At 43.1% G+C, this 16500-nt stretch overlaps 1 protein-coding gene across 9 annotated transcripts in view; it reads left to right on the forward strand.

Moving 5' to 3' along the window:
* The window catches only part of NFASC (neurofascin), a 202246-nt gene that overhangs the window by 149830 nt on the left and 35916 nt on the right, over positions 1–16500 (forward strand). For 3 of the 9 annotated variants that reach the window (XM_074222467.1, XM_074222463.1, XM_074222468.1), the window contains 9 exons: positions 662–763; positions 2741–2938; positions 4074–4144; positions 7346–7568; positions 8879–8994; positions 10622–10826; positions 12189–12311; positions 13544–13717; positions 16114–16128. In XM_074222467.1, the coding sequence (XP_074078568.1) occupies positions 662–763; positions 2741–2938; positions 4074–4144; positions 7346–7568; positions 8879–8994; positions 10622–10826; positions 12189–12311; positions 13544–13717; positions 16114–16128 (1227 nt within the window). The remainder of the gene's footprint in view (positions 1–661; positions 764–2740; positions 2939–4073; positions 4145–7345; positions 7569–8878; positions 8995–10621; positions 10827–12188; positions 12312–13543; positions 13718–16113; positions 16129–16500) is intronic. The other 6 variants (XM_074222466.1, XM_074222465.1, XM_074222470.1 and 3 more) reach the window with 3 other exon arrangements.

Below are 16500 nucleotides of genomic sequence, written 5' to 3' on the forward strand. Positions count from 1 at the left end.
ATTCTCAGTCTCTTACCAGGTGCTTACTTTACTGGCTGTCCTGTACTGTCCTAATTCTATGGAGGGAGCTATTGTTATACAACCAGAAAGAATGATTTTTTTATTCCCTAGAAAAATTACATTATAATTCAAACCTATTACTCATATTCTTTCCCTTACCACATCCATTCCCATGGCCCAGTTTTATCAACAGGGACAGTGTGAATTAGAGTTAGATGCAATAGCTTTTAAGACCATACCAGATATGGAGACACTAAAAACATTCACTGGGGGTATAGAGAGAGATATTCTCATTGTCTTCCTATTCACAAAGGTCCTACCACTCACATCTGGCCCCAAAGTAACACTGTCCTCCCTCTTTGCCTGCAACCTTAGTTTTGGAATTGAAGGATTCTCCCATTCCCTTTCATTGATAGCTTTAGTTCCAATGAAGCGGGACTCAGAAGAACCAGGGTCTTTCTCAAGTACATGATTTCTCCATTGACCAAGGAGAACAAAATTAACAGCCGTTTCAGTTTGGGGGTGATTATCTTGAGTCAGTGATGGACCATTCTGCTTGCAATAGTATCTGGGACTGGGGACAGACAAAGGAGGAGGGTAGAATTGGGGAATCATTCCACTAACTCTGAGATACATGGGTATATTTACTCTCTGCTGGTAGAGCGACCAGATCCTCCTCAAGACCTAGAACTGACTGACCTGGAGGAGAGGAGTGTGAGACTTACCTGGATCCCTGGGGATGACAACAACAGTCCCATCACAGGTCAGTGCACAGAAGGGTACTGACCATCTGGGCACGAGGTTTCCAGGCCCTTTGTAGCCTCCCCCTTGCTTCATGAACCCAGACAAATCACTGAAATTTCATAGGTCTGTTTCCCATCAATGTATACTGAGGACAATTGTTTTCCATTTCTATCTGTGTGGAATAGCTGTTACACTGTGGAGTACTTGAGTTATTCAGAAATGAAAAGTGAAAATATTTGTTTTGAATAAAGTTTTTTTTAAGATCCATCATGCATATTGCCCACTCAGACATTTCTCAAGTCATAAGAATCTTCCATCAAAATCCAGCAAATTGGATATTCTGCCCAGGTCTGCCACTAATAAGAACATTTCAAGTATTCTGTGACTCTAAGGCAGTTCAATGGCAGAATTGAATGAGTTATTCCATTTTCCTAGGCCAGCAGTTCTCAAAGTGTGGTCTCAGGACTCATTGGTATCCCTCAGGGGATCTATAAGAACAATATCATTTTCATAATAATAATACTAAGATTTTTATTTCTAAAAAAGGTAGATATCAATAGATATAACCCACACAAACAAAAATGCTTTGGCATCCTCAATAATTTTTTTTAGGATTTTGCAAGGCAAATGGGGCTAAGGGGCTTGCCCAAGGCCACACAGCTAGGTAATTATTAAGTGTCTGAGGTCGTATTTGAACTCAGGTACTCCTGACTCCAGGGCCGGTGCTTTATCCACTGCACCAACCTAGCCGCTCCATCCTCAATAATTTTTAAAAGTTTCAAGGGAAATAGGTCAGAAATTTTGAAAACCATTCATCTATCTATCCTTGAAGAGTCTTGTGATCTGAGAGATGTCTAAGTAAGTGATCTTGAGATAAGGAGCTAGAAGCCATGTCATATATGGAACAGTTGAAGAAACTAAGTTCACTTAACTAAAAAGGAGGAGATTCAGGCATATGATTTACTGTCTTAATGCTTTGAAAAGATGTCCACAGAGACAGTTAGGTGGCACAGTGGATAGAACACCCGCCCTGGAGTCAGGAGGGCCTGAGTTCAAATCCAGCCTCAGACACTTAATTACCTAGTGGTGTGATCCTTGGGCAAGTCACTTAACCCCATTGCCTTGCAAAAAGGGGAAAAAAAGATGTTCATGGAAGAGGGTTAGCTAGGGGGCACAGTGTATTGCTTATCTAGCCTGAAGTCAGGAACACTCAATTTCCTTCCTGAGTTCAAATTCATCTTCAGACACTTAGTTGTTGTTGTGACTCTGGGCAAGTCACTTAACTCTTCTTGCCTCAGTTTCCTTCTCTGTAAAATGAGGTGGAGAAGAAAATGGCAAACTATTGCAGTATCCTTGCCCAGAAAACCCTTAATGAAGTTGCAAAGTGTCAGACACAACTGAACGACAACAAAAACACCATGTGGAAGAGAGATTAGAAATGTTTTGCTTAGGCCCCAAAGAACAGAACTAGGAACACTATATGGGAGTTGCAGAGAGGCAAATTTTTATTTGATAAAGGGGAAAATCCCTAATGATTAGATCTATTTAGAATTAGAATTGGCTACTCCTATCACTAGAGATTTTCAGATGAATTTGAGTGACCAAAATCTCAGAACACGAAGGATCTTCAGGGTTTAACGAGTCTAATGGATAAGTGAATATGTCGGTGGGCATCCAAACTCTCTTTATGCTTTCCAGTGATCAAGAACCCACACTAACCAGAGGTTGCATAATCCACCTTGGATAGCTCCTTTGATGGCAAAGTTGTAAGAATTCCTATTCTGGTCTGGGTTGGATTTGGGGACTGAAGATCCTCCCTTCTCTGAGTTTTTGGGATTAACATAACTAAGCCTCAGTCTGTCCCTCTCTATCTTGGGAACAAGCCTTCCTGCCCACTCTTGTTCTCGTAAATGGGTGTAAGAAGAGAGCCCTTGGAGAGGAAGAGTTTTGGTTCACCCCCAGCAGTAGCTCCCTTGCTCTGCTATTCCCCATTCAGAGTACATCGTACAGTTTGAGGAGGACCAGTTCCAGCCTGGTGTCTGGCACAGTCATTCCAAACATCCAGGCAGCGTCAATTCAGCCGTCCTTCAGTTGTCCCCCTATGTCAACTACCAGTTCCGGGTCATCGCTGTCAATGATGTTGGAAGCAGTCACCCTAGTCTCCCATCTGAGCGCTACAGGACCAGTGGTGCACGTGAGTCTTCATTGCTCACCTTCCCCCTCCCAACCCAGCAGACCCTTAATATCTGGGGGGGGGGGGGTACAGTCCAAAGGTCATATTTTTGTGTGGCAACAATGTACAGAGTTAATCATCTACGATAATGGAAAATAGAATTAATAATTTATAACAAGGCATAGTGGATTATTAACTGGATGTCTGGAGATCAGCCCGTTCTTTTCTCTACCTCACCTACCTCCAAGCCTGTGAATGCCCCCGAGTACCTGTCCTATCATAGGACATTCCATGTCCCAGTCTTGGGCCAGACGATGATCAGATCAAGACATTCTGTTGAGGGTGAGGGGTGGGGAGGGAGGAGAGAAATTAGTCATGCTAAAGTGGGAGTGGAGGCATGTGATAAAAAGAGTACTGAATTTAGAATTCTCTGAATCCTGGAAACCAACTACTTATTAGCTCTGTGACTTTGAGCAAATCATCTCTAGGCCTCTGTAAATGAGGGGCTTGGGGTAAATGATTTCTGAGGTCTCATCAAATTCTAACTACTGTTATCAGATGATTATTGGTATCAAACATAAGTGATTTAAATTATTTGGGATAGCAAGCAATCATTATTTATTGATTGTACAAATACTGTCTTCTAAATAGTTTGCATCTGTGAATTTGAACTTCCTGAGTTCAAACCAACTTGCAGTGGGAGTAAGGGAAGAGGTATCCTCAAAACATCCCAGATGTTGGGGGAAGTCAGTCTTCACACAAAATGCAAAAAGATGGATAAACCCTATGTGGACATTAAAGAGCTGACTGTGCAGTGAGCATAGCAAACCCTACATTGTGCACACCTACTATTTTTTAAAGTGGACAGAAAAAAAGATGAATAATCACATGGGGAAATGGCACAGTCTCTATCTACAGCCTATTTTAGCTATGGAAACAAAACATGTACTCAGGAAAGAAACTTAACAATATTCATTTACAAGGCAATACCTAAACCCACACACAGGAATTCAGGGAATCTGTAACAGAAGAAAAACAGAAATATTTATTTATGAGAGCAATTCAGGAAATTTTTCTGGAGGAAGTAAGTTTTTAATTGAATAACAGAGTGAGAGAAGTATTCATTAGATATGACCTGTGTCCATTTGGATTTCAGCCCCAGAGTCCAATCCAGGTGATGTAAAGGGAGTGGGGTCCAGAAAGAACAATATGGACATCACATGGACGGTAAGATTCTGTTTTCATTGCACCTCTTCTCATCCTCTGCTCATCCCCTTCTCCTTCTGGTGATGTCTTCCCAGACTCAGTGTAGTCCAAATCATCAAGCCCTCTCCAATGAACATTAGCTTCCCTCCATATTACCCATTTTACAAAGTGAGCAAGAGAAAAGATAGAGTGAGACTTCATAGAAGAAACACAATTAACAGTAAAGAAAAGGAGAAGGGACAAAGGACATTTCACTGTCTGGTTATTGGTGAACAAGAAGAACTCCACCAAGTAAGGCACAAGGGAATTTTCTTCTATCAAATCAGGAGGGATTCATTTAGACATTAAGGATATCTTGGCTTTGGTTGGAATATGACACTAGACCATATTTCCCCAACTCATCTAGAATATTTTTCTGGGAAGATTTTAGAGAAAAAAAATAGAAGCAAGTCTCTGGAATAGTTTCAAGAAAGGCCTGCCTAGAGGCAGGAAGTAACCTAAATAACCTCACAAGAATCCTTCTAATTCTAGTATCCATTTGTGCCTGGTATCACTTTCAAGATTCGGATCCCATAGATAAGAGGGTCTAAGAAAACACATGTTCAAGAGGCCTGGCGCCTACTCTCTAAGCCCCCCCCCCTCAAAAGAATAATTTGTCCTCTGAGTCTTTGTCAGTCTTACCCCAAGAGGCAAAACCAAAACTGTGGGATACAGAATAAAAAATCATTCTTTGTTCCAGAAGCTAATAACTTTTGAGGGGAGATCGGACACACACACACACACACACACACACACACACACACACACACACACACACCCTACATTTGCCTAGCATTAGAATATAAAGTAAACAACTATCTGTGCCCCTGAGAAGTTTACACTCTAATTGGGGAAGATAATATATAGAAATCTGGAAAGGGGGATGAAAGTGACTATGTGTGCTGAGATACATAGTAGAGATGCAATGTGGAGACCTGATTCCCAATAAAATAAGAGAGAAGATCACTTCTTAGAGCCAGGAGTCCCAGGACCAGAAGTCAAATTTGTGTTTAGGGAGAGTAGGATATGGGGAAATGAGGATATGAACAGAGTATAGGAAGTGTGGCAATGGAATGCCCAGAAAGACATAAGAGGATCCAACAGAAATGAGTTACTTTTTAGTTATTATGTAGTAGACAGAACTCCAGGCCTGGAGTCCAGAAGAACTGAGATAAAATTTGGCCTCAACACTTAGTAGTTGTGTGACCTTGAGCAAGTCACTTAACCCTGTCTGCCTCAGTTTCTTCATCTGTGAAATGAACTGGAGGAGAAATAGCAAACAACTCTACTATCTTTGCCAAGAAAACCCCAAATGAGGTCACAAAGAGTTGCACATGACTAAAACAACCAAACCACAATAAAATAGGACTGTTAAATCAAAACAGTAGATAATAGAAAGTCTTTTGATTTTTGACCTTTGAGTATATGTTTTGTTTTTGGGAGAGAGTAGATGTGCTTTCCTTTTCATAGTAATAATAGTATCTTTATGGTATGCATAGGAAAAGGCAGCATAGTAAAAAAAAAATTGGATTTAGAGGCAGGAAAATTGTGTTTGAATACTGGCTCCAATATTTGTTTTAGCTTTTTCTCCAAGGACAAGTGAAATAACCTCTTAGCCTCGGTTTCCTCATCTATAAAATAAAGATCATATTGATACTTCCAGCCTCACAAGGCTTTGGGGATAAGTCCTTCAGTGCTGCATACTTGAGTTAGTATTATTAAAATATTACATCTTTATATGATGTTACTGAGAGATAAGCCTCCAAGTCAAGATGACCTGGGTTCAAGTCTGACTTCTAACACATTATCTGTGTGACTAAGCAAAACACTGAATCTCTCAGTGCCCCCATGCAACTCTCTAAGACTATGAGATGCCATCTGCCTTAGTAAAGGGAGCTTCCTCATCAGAGACTCCCTATAAACCAAGAACTCTGCTTCTAAATCCTCCCTAAATGACTAGGAAGCATTTTATCTACATCATCTCATTGAATACTCAAGACATACCTGAGAGGCAAGTAGCTCAAATCTTATTCTCATTTTGTGACTAGGGAGACTAATTCTCCAAGAAGTTAAGTGATTTTTCCTCCCATCACATAGTCAGTAAATGAGAGTCAGGCCTGGAACCCTGGTCATCTGACTGCAAATTCTAAGTTATTTGTGCCTCTGCCAGTTCTTGTTCAATTATTGCATTCATATGCAACATTTTTGCAACCCATTTGAGTTTCCTTGGCCAAGATACTGGAGTGGTTTGCCATTTCCTTCTTCAGCCCCATTTTATAAATGAGAAAACTGAGTCAAATAGGGTAAAGTGACTTGCTCAAGGTCACACAGGTAGTAAGTGTCTGAGGCCAGATTTGAACTCAGGAAAATACGTCTTCCTGACTCCAAGGCCCAGTCCTTTGACCACTACCTGGATTCCCACACATGTTAGTCATATTTGGCTAGACTTCTATTAAAACATATTTCGAGGGTAGCTAGGTGGTGTAGGAGGGTGGCTAGGTGGCGTAGTGGATAAAGCACCGGCCTTGGAGTCAGGAGTACCTGGGTTCAAATCCGGTCTCAGACACTTAATAATTACCTAGCTGTGCGGCCTTGGGCAAGCCACTTAACCCCATTTGCCTTGCAAAAAAAAAAAACATATTTAGATTTCCGAAATGGGAAGCATCCTTGGTGGTAAAGGAAGGTGGACTCATTTTTTAATTTAAATAGTTAAAAATTTAGCCATAGGCTTGCTACTGTTGAATGATTAGATCTTGATTCTACATATAACAGCTAACAATCGCTCACATTTCTATAGTGATTGCTGTGTTACAGGCATTAAGACTAAACACTTTACAGTTATCTTATTTGCTGTTATCATCCCCATTTTACAGAGGAGGAAACAGGCAAACAGCAGTTAAGGACTTGCCCAAAGTCACATAACAAACAAGTGTCCAAGTCTGAATTTGAATTCAAGTCTTCCTGACCCAAGCTAATTCTCTAACCACTACACCATGTAGTCTCTTATGTTGAGATGATTGCTATCCAAAAACCATGCTTATCCTCTGCTTTCACTGAAAGAATGGGTCATTGACTCCTACTTTACTTTGTAAGTTGGAGACTTGGGGAAGGACAGGGAGTAGTAACTATGTGACTCAGATCCCTCCCTATCCCTTTCTGTCTGTCTGTCTCTTTCTTGCTCAGCCCATGAATGCCACCTCTGCATTTGGACCCAACCTCCGTTATATTGTAAAATGGCGGCGGCGAGAAGGAAGGGAGAGCTGGAACAACGTTACAGTACACGAGCCCTATTACACAGTGTGGCAGACCCCTGTCTATGTGCCTTATGAGATCCGAGTGCAGGCAGAGAATGATTTTGGGAAGGGACCCGAGCCAGACACTGTCATTGGCTACTCAGGAGAAGATTGTGAGTACCCTCCTCTCTTATTCTACCAAGGCCCTCACACTCTGCTGGTTCCCAAGGGGAAGCCATGAGCTATAGGAAATGTTCTCCGAATGAGAGAGATCCAAGGGAAGGCATCAGAAGAGAATGCTGATCAGTTTTGCTTCTAGCCACAGGTTCTGGTACCCATTTGCACCCCCACCATCACTTCAGAAGATGGAGGCATTTGAGAGCTAGTGCCAAGCTAGAGTTTTCACAGGTCTTACAGATGCTCTGCAGGGAAAACATCAGGGAACTGAGCACTCATCTGTTTATGTCCATACCTCTGAACTCTCTACCCCAAGATGGACCTGTTGATCTCTTCATGGATTAACCCCAAAGTTAGATGCAGTGAATCACTAAATTCTCTGGACTATCATCTGGTGTCATAAAGAGCTTTGACCAACATCACCATATCCCAGGAGGCTTGAGATAGTTCATCTCTCTTTAGCTGGGGCTAGATCTGGCCTGGGAGGGGGTCTACTAGGATGAGACCAGTTATATTCATACCAACAACATGTAATTGGGAAGAGGCTAGTGCTTCATGAAGATGCCCGACTCAGAACAGAATTTCTAGTGTCCATTTGGGGACATAAATAGAGGAAACCAATAGGATTTAAGTCCATTCTGCTCTTCCCTGCCTTCTTGGTAAAGAGTCTCCATATAGAAAGATATGGATCTCTATAATCTCCTCCAAATAAAAAGACATAAGTCTTTGTCCCTGTTGCTCACCAGGATCTGCTCATGCTTGTTTCTAATTCTTTGGTAGAATAGAAAATGAGGCAGAAATTTCCATGTAGAGGAGTAACTTGATCTTCTTACCAGGAAGGAGAGCCTCCAAGGCCATTGTCTCCAACCTGGGGGTGGGAGTTATGGGTTCCTTTCCAGGGTGGTCACTGAAGATCAGTACACTAACCTGGGCCATTATGAGATGTTTGAAGGCTATAGACAATATGGGAAAGGTAAGGAGAAAATCTCTTTCTGATAGAAAAGAAGCTCTTCTATCAGAAAGCTTCCACATCCATCTGGGATGGGTACTGGGGAAGAAACCTTGAGAAAGAAGAGAGACCCATTCCCTTCCCTTGGCTTCCTGATTTGATTGGGGTAACCTACACTTTGCTATTGGGATTCTCTCAGTTTCTGGAGGTATCTGGAGTAACTGTGAGAAAGAATGGTACAGAAAGGATTTTAAGGGACCTCAGGGAATCACAGTGACTCCACCTGCAAGGGTGGGACCACAGGGAGTCACTGTGATTCCATAAGCAAATCCTCATCTGTCTTCCCCCATATTTCAGATCCCAGGGCTGCACCCACTGACCTAAAAGTTCGGGTCCTGAACAGCACAGCCATCGGCCTTCAGTGGAACCGAGTCTACCCGGACACGGTCCAGGGTCAGCTTAGAGAGTATCGAGTGAGCAAGCCAGACTCCTGGCCATGCCTAACTGTCTAACTGACTAACCAGGGACCAGGGGTGTGGAGTATGAAGAAGAAGTTATGCCACTTCTGATATACTCCTCACCCTATCTCTTTAACGGCTGCTGGACTACTTCCTCTCATCTCTTTCCCCTCTGGGAAGTAAATGTTTTTAAATCCCCAACTAATTAAAAATGCACCTAATAGGTCTCCATCTCCTTGGTATGGTCACAGTCAACTCTCAATTATCCAGGGACTGACTGGCTAGAGTAGGTATTACCCAGGTCCAATACTTTTCTTGCGATATCTCTGCTCATTAGCCACTCATTCTAAATTATGGGGAAGAAAGGGGAAAATGGAGAAACTCTCAAATTAGTCCACCCCAAGGCTCCTCTTGTGCAGCTCACATAGGAATAGGGGTAGACATGGGGTAGGGAAGGTTTATAACTAAAACAGTTAGTGGAGGTCAACTTTGGGTTCTTCTTGCCTGACCTGTGACCAGTGTGATCATTTAGAGTTGGCTGTTGAGCAAGTCAGGGTGAGAATGAAGGGACACCCAGTCCTGGGAAATAAAATAGGTAAGTAGGAGAAGAAAGATCTTGAGATCAATTCTTGACTCAAAACTTTTTTGCTCACATACTAATATAACCCACTTCCCTGAGAGGTTTTTCCTGCCCAGATCTGAACGAGCACTAAAAGCACCCTGATTCTGACCCCTTTTCCATCTAAGCCTGAATTTACTCCCCTAATGAGCCCTGGAGCTCCAAATAACACTGGTGAGGGGAGAAGAAGGGCAGGCAAGGAATGGGAACAAGGAGTGGTAATCACCACCTTCATCAACCATTTGCAATAAATTCATGAATTTTCACATTACCATATTGCAAAGTACAGAATCCTAGCATTAGAATATATCCACACTACCCTCAAAAAAAAAAAAGGAAATTCAGCTTCTATTTGATTACCTTCCTGAGGTCATCCTGTCTAGCCCATTTCTCCAGAAAGAATATTATCTAACCTATCCCAGAGAGGTGGTTGTCTAGCCTATTTCTAAAGATCACCAAAAGGTTTGGATAGAAACCATTTGTTTTTCAAGGGCCTAGATTGATATCTTCCCAAATTCAGATTTCCAGCACTACCTAAAATTCTTCATTTGTTTCTTGTCTAAAACCTACTAATCTAGAGCAAGGTGGTGTGGTCTTTGGGCACAAAGCAGTTCTTTCTGCCCTGGGCTTCTGGATTTTATTTATGATTCTGTAGCTGACTCTCTGAATAGAACTTAAGAACCCTGTAAATAAGTACCTAGGGTGAACCAGAACAGGTACCCACTTAGCCATCCTGCCTACCCACCACCCCTGGAAGGTGACAGATCAGACAAGGAATGAGACCAATAAGCTGTTTTGCTTCTCTGCCATAAATTTGTGCTCACCTCTGCCTTTTCAAGGCTGCACCACCAGTCTCAATTTGGGGTGCTGAGGTTGAGCTGAAGTCCAATGTTCCTGTGAGATTTGGAGAAAATCACAAGCCAAAGAAAGGCCAGTCACTACTAGCCACCAACCACCAATCACTAACAGCTAACCGGATGCCTGGGATAGCAGACCTCTCACTGGTCTGCCTTTGTCCCCAAGGCTTATTTCTGGAGGGAGAGCAGCTTGCTGAAGGGCCTGTGGGTGTCTCAAAAGAGACAATTTGCCAGTTTCTCCAGCGACCGAGCCCGGGGTGTAGTGTCAAGCCTGTTTCCCTACAGCAACTACAAATTGGAGATGGTTGTGGTCAATGGGAGAGGCGATGGGCCTCGTACTGAAACCAAGGAGTTCACCACCCCAGAAGGAGGTAGGTCTTCATGACAATACAAATCGGGCAAGATCAGGGTTGCCACCCTGACCTACCCTGGTCAAGTTGACATTTCTTCCATGACATCTGGCACAGGATGATACTTGTCGATATCCACACGACCTTGGAGGAACCAATGTACCCTCTGGAATACCTGGGTGACCTCTGGCAAAAAAGCCAGAGAGAGGAATTCTGTTGGGGACTAGAAGGGACAATTTCAGATCTGATGTTACAAACTGGCTCCCAAGGGGACTACCTAGATTGTTGACTGGCTCCCAAGGCTCTCTGTGACTAGAGACAAACAGCCATTCAGCCCTGAGTCCCATATGTCATTCCGTAGATAAGGAAACTGAAGCCCAGAGATGTTAAGTTGATTTATCCATCATCACAGAGCAAACTCTTCTTAGAGCTAGAATCAGAACATCCCAGACTTACATTAACACTTTGTTTACAAATCAATTACTTATATTATCTCAACTGATCCTCAAAAGCTTCTTTTTGATGGAGATAGTGTTTAGCATATCTCCATTTTTATAGGTGGATGAGGAACCTAAAGCACAGGAAATTAAGTAATTTGTCAACAAGTAACAGAGCTGGAATTTGAACCCAGATCTTAGAACATATATCATAGTCCAAATTGAACCTATTAGCTAATGGAACTAGCTTTATTTAAGAGACTAGAATTCACTTGGGAGCATGATCACAGTCATTCATTTCTCACCTCTTTTTTTCCCTGTTCTGTTCTCTCTACTTTCCTGATTTTTCTCTCCTTCCTCTTTTCTTTTTCTTTCTCTCCCTTATCTCTATTCATTTTTTCTTTCACTTCTTCCTCCCATCTTGGATCTCTCTCTTTACTTCCTTTTCTCAGTCCCAAGAGAAGCCCACCATCAACTTCTTATGTTCTAATAACCTCATCCCATGTTTCTGTCCAGTGACAGCATCCCATCCTGTAAGTCCACTAAAAATTGGCTTTCCTCAAAGGAGCAGAGCTGCTTAACCTCAAAAGAAATCTCCAGTAAGGAATTAGAGCTTTGCATTCTATTAGGGGTATGATAGTGATTCATTCAGTCCTCCTTTAATTGGTTGCAAGCTAGTTACTGGTTCTTAAGCATCTCTGAGCTCAGGGGAAAGATCTGAAATCACTTGTGTCCCAGAAGATCACTCCCAAGCCTGGGGCAGTGGACTCTAACTCAGGGTCCTGTAGTCTTTAATCTCCACACCTGAAGTCTATTAGTCCAGCATCTATTGCTCTAATAGCTGAGCAGGTTTGGTTACCTTCATGCTTGTGTTTTATTTTTCCTATCTTTCCCTGAACCCCCTGGCCCTCCACTCCTCTCCCCTGCTCTCTCCTCCTTCCCCAAGTACCCAGTGCCCCCAGACGTTTCCGAGTCCGGCAACCCAACCTGGAGACAATCAACCTGGAATGGGATCACCCAGAACATCCCAATGGAATCCTGACAGGATACACTCTTAAATACCTTGCCTGTATGTATGGTTCATCCTCCCCAAGCCTTCTCCTTAGCTGAGAGCAACAAACCCCATTTTAAAGACTCCCAACCAGGGAAATTAGACTGAATCCCTTGTACTAAATAAACAACCTCTTTGTGCTACATTCTTGAATTTAAAGGAAATATACTCATTTCCTGCTCTTAGAGAGCTTAAACACTGATGGAAGAAACAGTCCCTGCCCGTAAGAAACTTCCAGGCTAGAAATGGTACTTGACTTAGGGCAAACTCCCAGGCTATTGGGAGGGGAGAGGCAAGACATTAGATCTAGACCAAAGAACCCAGGCTTCCAAGACTCTGAGAGAACCTTCAAAGAAATATAGAAACAACTGGAAAAGGAAGAATGAAGGGGAGGGTCAAGGAGGGGAGGAGAAAGAATAAGAAGAGAGAGAAGACAGGGAAGGAGGTAGAAAAGCAGGAGAGAGAGACAGAGACAGACAGACAGACATTGAGAGATTGAGATTATAGCAGAGCAAATGGAATTGAATTCAGATGCTAAGGAAATGTGGAATAAGGAGAGACAAGAGTTAGTCTCTACCTCAATAGCAGTTACCTCACTCCCTCTCCCTGAGGCTTTCCTCTGGAGTTCCAAGGTATCAGAGGTGTTATTTTTTAAAATCACCAGAGATGCTAAGAACTAAAAATAGGTGATGCAGTAGTTCTTCAGGAAGTTTAAAGGGTCCACTACTTTGTTGTTGAGCATTACAGTTGTCTATCAATGGGCTTTTTTTTTGGTACTGTTCAGAGTGGGACTTTAAGCCTGACCCCTGAATCCTTTGAAGTATATTGAATGGGCCCTTTAAGAAAGAAGCCAGTAGTTGTTGAAATCAAGCCCAGTGACTTTGAGCTAGGTTTTATTTTGTTTGTTTTTAAAGAAAAATATATATTCAGAGCTTAGATATATCTTCTACAATGCTTATTAAATGCACAGAGACAGGCTTTAAGATTAAGGCTTTCAGACTTGTTCTAAATAGGAGCAATTACTTAATTTGCTATTGAGCTAGGGATGATGGTAGCAGGGTGAAAATAGAAACTGTATAGCTTCATAGTCCTGCAAGAGAGCTCAAGATGTCATTCTGTCTGCCTTCAAACCCAGCTGCCCTAAAATGGTCAACCCCTAGTCTCCATGTTTACTTGACAGATTCCCCAGCTTCCTTTTCCAGAGTTAAAGGAGCCTTAAAGTCAGACTCTTCTTTGTTTTCTCTCTCCAGTTAATGGAACCAAGACTGGGAAGGCTGTGGTTGAGACCTTCTTTCCCAATCAGACTAAGTTCTCAATACAGAGAGCGGACCCTGTGTCCCGATACCGCTTCTCACTCAGTGCCAGGACCCAAGTGGGTCCTGGGGAAGTGGTCACAGAAGAGTCGCCAGCTCCACAAAATGAAGGTAGGTATGGTAAGCCAACTTGAGGTTTGATGAGCATCTGGTGGGGAGTATGCATCTTAAACCAAATCCAAGTGGTTCTGATTTAATCAATTGTCCAAAGCATCATTTTCTCCTACATCCTACATGTAACATCTCTTTTACATCTTTGGTGGCAGGATCCTAGAAGGTTTCTTGTTAGGTGATGAGCTTATATTTGTTCAACCTATTAGAAAGAGCCTGAGTTGGGCTTCCTAGACACTTGAACAACTCTGGTCCTGACTATGGTCCTTAGAAAAGTCATTTAATGACTATTGTCTCTCATGGGAACAGCAGGAGGAGGATGTAAAGTTAAATGAGGGAAGTTGCTTTGAAAATAAATGAATTACAGGAATGTCATGGGTAATGTATACAGTCACTCACCTAAGAATATTAACAATAGTGATAATAATATCCCTGAGGATCCTGGAGTCCAGAGATTTCTTCTTAGGGGCCAGTACACATCCAGGTTCAACTCTGGCCTTGGTATGGAAGTCCTTGGATTGAATGGGCAGGAAGCAGTGATGGACTCAAACTGAAGGCTGCGAGTATTCTTTGTTAGCTGCTCTTCCAAAAGAGATGGATGTAGGCAACCATGAAAGCTGAGTGAGAGTCCATAAGCATGTATTAAATGCTCACCATATCTCAGGTACTGTGCTAAGTGCTGGGGGGATAAAGAAAGGCAGAAACACAGTTTCTGCGGTCAGGGAGCTCACATTCTAATGGGCCAAGAAATCATGGGGAGGATGTGGGCTAGGGGGAATGGGCATCTCCCAAGCCAATTTCCCAATGAACTCTAATCATTCAGTAGCTGAAGGCCCCAGAATTGGTTTTGTTGCCCTATAAGATGAGTTTAGGTTCCAAGACCCTAACTATGTCTTGAGGGACAATTCAAAAGAGGCAGTTGTGGTTTAACTCTCCACATAGTACTTCAGCCTCAGAGCTGCCACTCTCCCTTGTGGAAAGGACTTGTCCAGGGGAGCTGTGAGACTCCATCATATTGTTAGATCCATTCTATAAAGGAGGAGAACAGGTATCCCAGGACTGCCACAGAAGCTCTAGAAAGCTTCCATCTCCCGCATCAGTGACCTAATCAGATATGCCATAAATTCTTGGAGCCTACCCTCATCCCCACCCCAAATAAGCCTTTTAGCTCCCTTACTGCCCTGATCTGATAGGACCCACATCCGTCCCTTTTTATCCTTGCCTAACAGTCCAGTTCTGGGGCAGTGGTAGGGGACAAGGTAGACAGAGGACACAACTGACTTAAAAACAGACTGATGATGGAATGCTCTCTCTGGTCTTGTAAAGTGGAGAGAGTGATCTGCAGAAGAAGGCCAGATCACTGAACCCCTGAGCATTGGCAGACATATTTCCCGGTGGGAGGGAGGTGGGGGCTGAATGTAGGCTTAATTGCCCACAGCAGAGAAGGACCCAGGAGAAGAAAAATACCCCCTTCCTCCTCCTGCCCCCCCATCAGAGCTGAAAAGTAGATGAAACCCCATTGTCAAAACCCAGTGACTAGCAAAGAAAAAGTTAAGCAGCCCTAGGGGACAAGAGGACAAAGACCTCTCAGGCTTGGGTTTTTGCCATGAATCCTGAATGGTAACATGGAGCCCTCAATCTAATGGGTTTCTAAAAAATCTCAGTGGGAGAAGATAAGCAAAGGAGCTCCAAAGCCACTATTATCATCTCTATTCCACCAAGTAGCCCAAGGACGAACTGGGAGTGGCCTAAACTAGCCGAACTGCCCTCTCCCCCCCTAAAACAATCACGTCTATTCCATTTAGTGTAGTAATAACCATCCCTATGGTTAGTCTTTCCATCTCTACTATCGTGGGATACTCTCCCAGCACACTAAATCTTAGTCAAACCACCAGGTCAGTACCTCTATAGTGATGGTTCCATCACTATAAATAGAATAGGTTTCTTGCCCCATCCTTGTAACTTTCTGGCTTCAAAGATCTTCATGTAGCTGAGGAATCCAAAAGGAATCCAAGGTAAGCCAGGAATGAGGAAACATTAGAATAAACTAATACCTCACCTCAACTCCTAGAAAGATAACTATCTTCTAATTCATGAAATGGCATCAGAACTCAGGTGGAAAAATATCTGTTCAAACATGTCAAAGTTCGTTCCAACCTGATTGAGGGGGACCTCGAAGTATTTGCCAAGTGTTAGCTTGTGTTGATGTGGACATGGCCTATGGGCAAGATGGAAAGGGGACCAAATACCAGTGTGTCCCCTCAGTCCCACCATTCAGTATTTAATCCTAGACCTTCTCCATGTGCTTTTCCTGTGATTTCACCTGTACCTCTGTTTTCTCTTCCTTCCCTTGCCCTTCTGTCTCCCTCTCCCCCACTTGGGTGCTGTTTCTGAAGCCACTCCAACCCCAGGTATTGTACCAGCCAAGGAGGTAACCAGCATGGCATGGGGTGGTGCAGGAGGAGCCCAGGCTGAACTAGGGTGGGGGAGGCCAGGGAGGACCCAGTGCCAAAGCATGGATTACAATGGACCTTTTCAGTGGCTGGAGGCAAAGTGCAGAGGAAAGAGCCTTGTCAAGGGAAGCATTCAAAGGCACCTAAGACAGTCTCTCCACTTAAGCTCTGGGTCAGTATCCTAGAGACTACACCAAGAGAGGAGGTCAGCTTTGAAGGGGATCAACCACTTCCTCTAAACTCTAGACCTTGGGGCCTCTGGCTGCTCTCTTTTGGACCCTGGCAGTCATTCACCCTGAATTATGAAAGTCTGGCTGAGTGTGTAGTGTC

The sequence above is a fragment of the Macrotis lagotis genome, chromosome 2 (assembly GCF_037893015.1).
Source record: "Macrotis lagotis isolate mMagLag1 chromosome 2, bilby.v1.9.chrom.fasta, whole genome shotgun sequence".
NCBI lineage: Eukaryota > Metazoa > Chordata > Mammalia > Peramelemorphia > Peramelidae > Macrotis > Macrotis lagotis.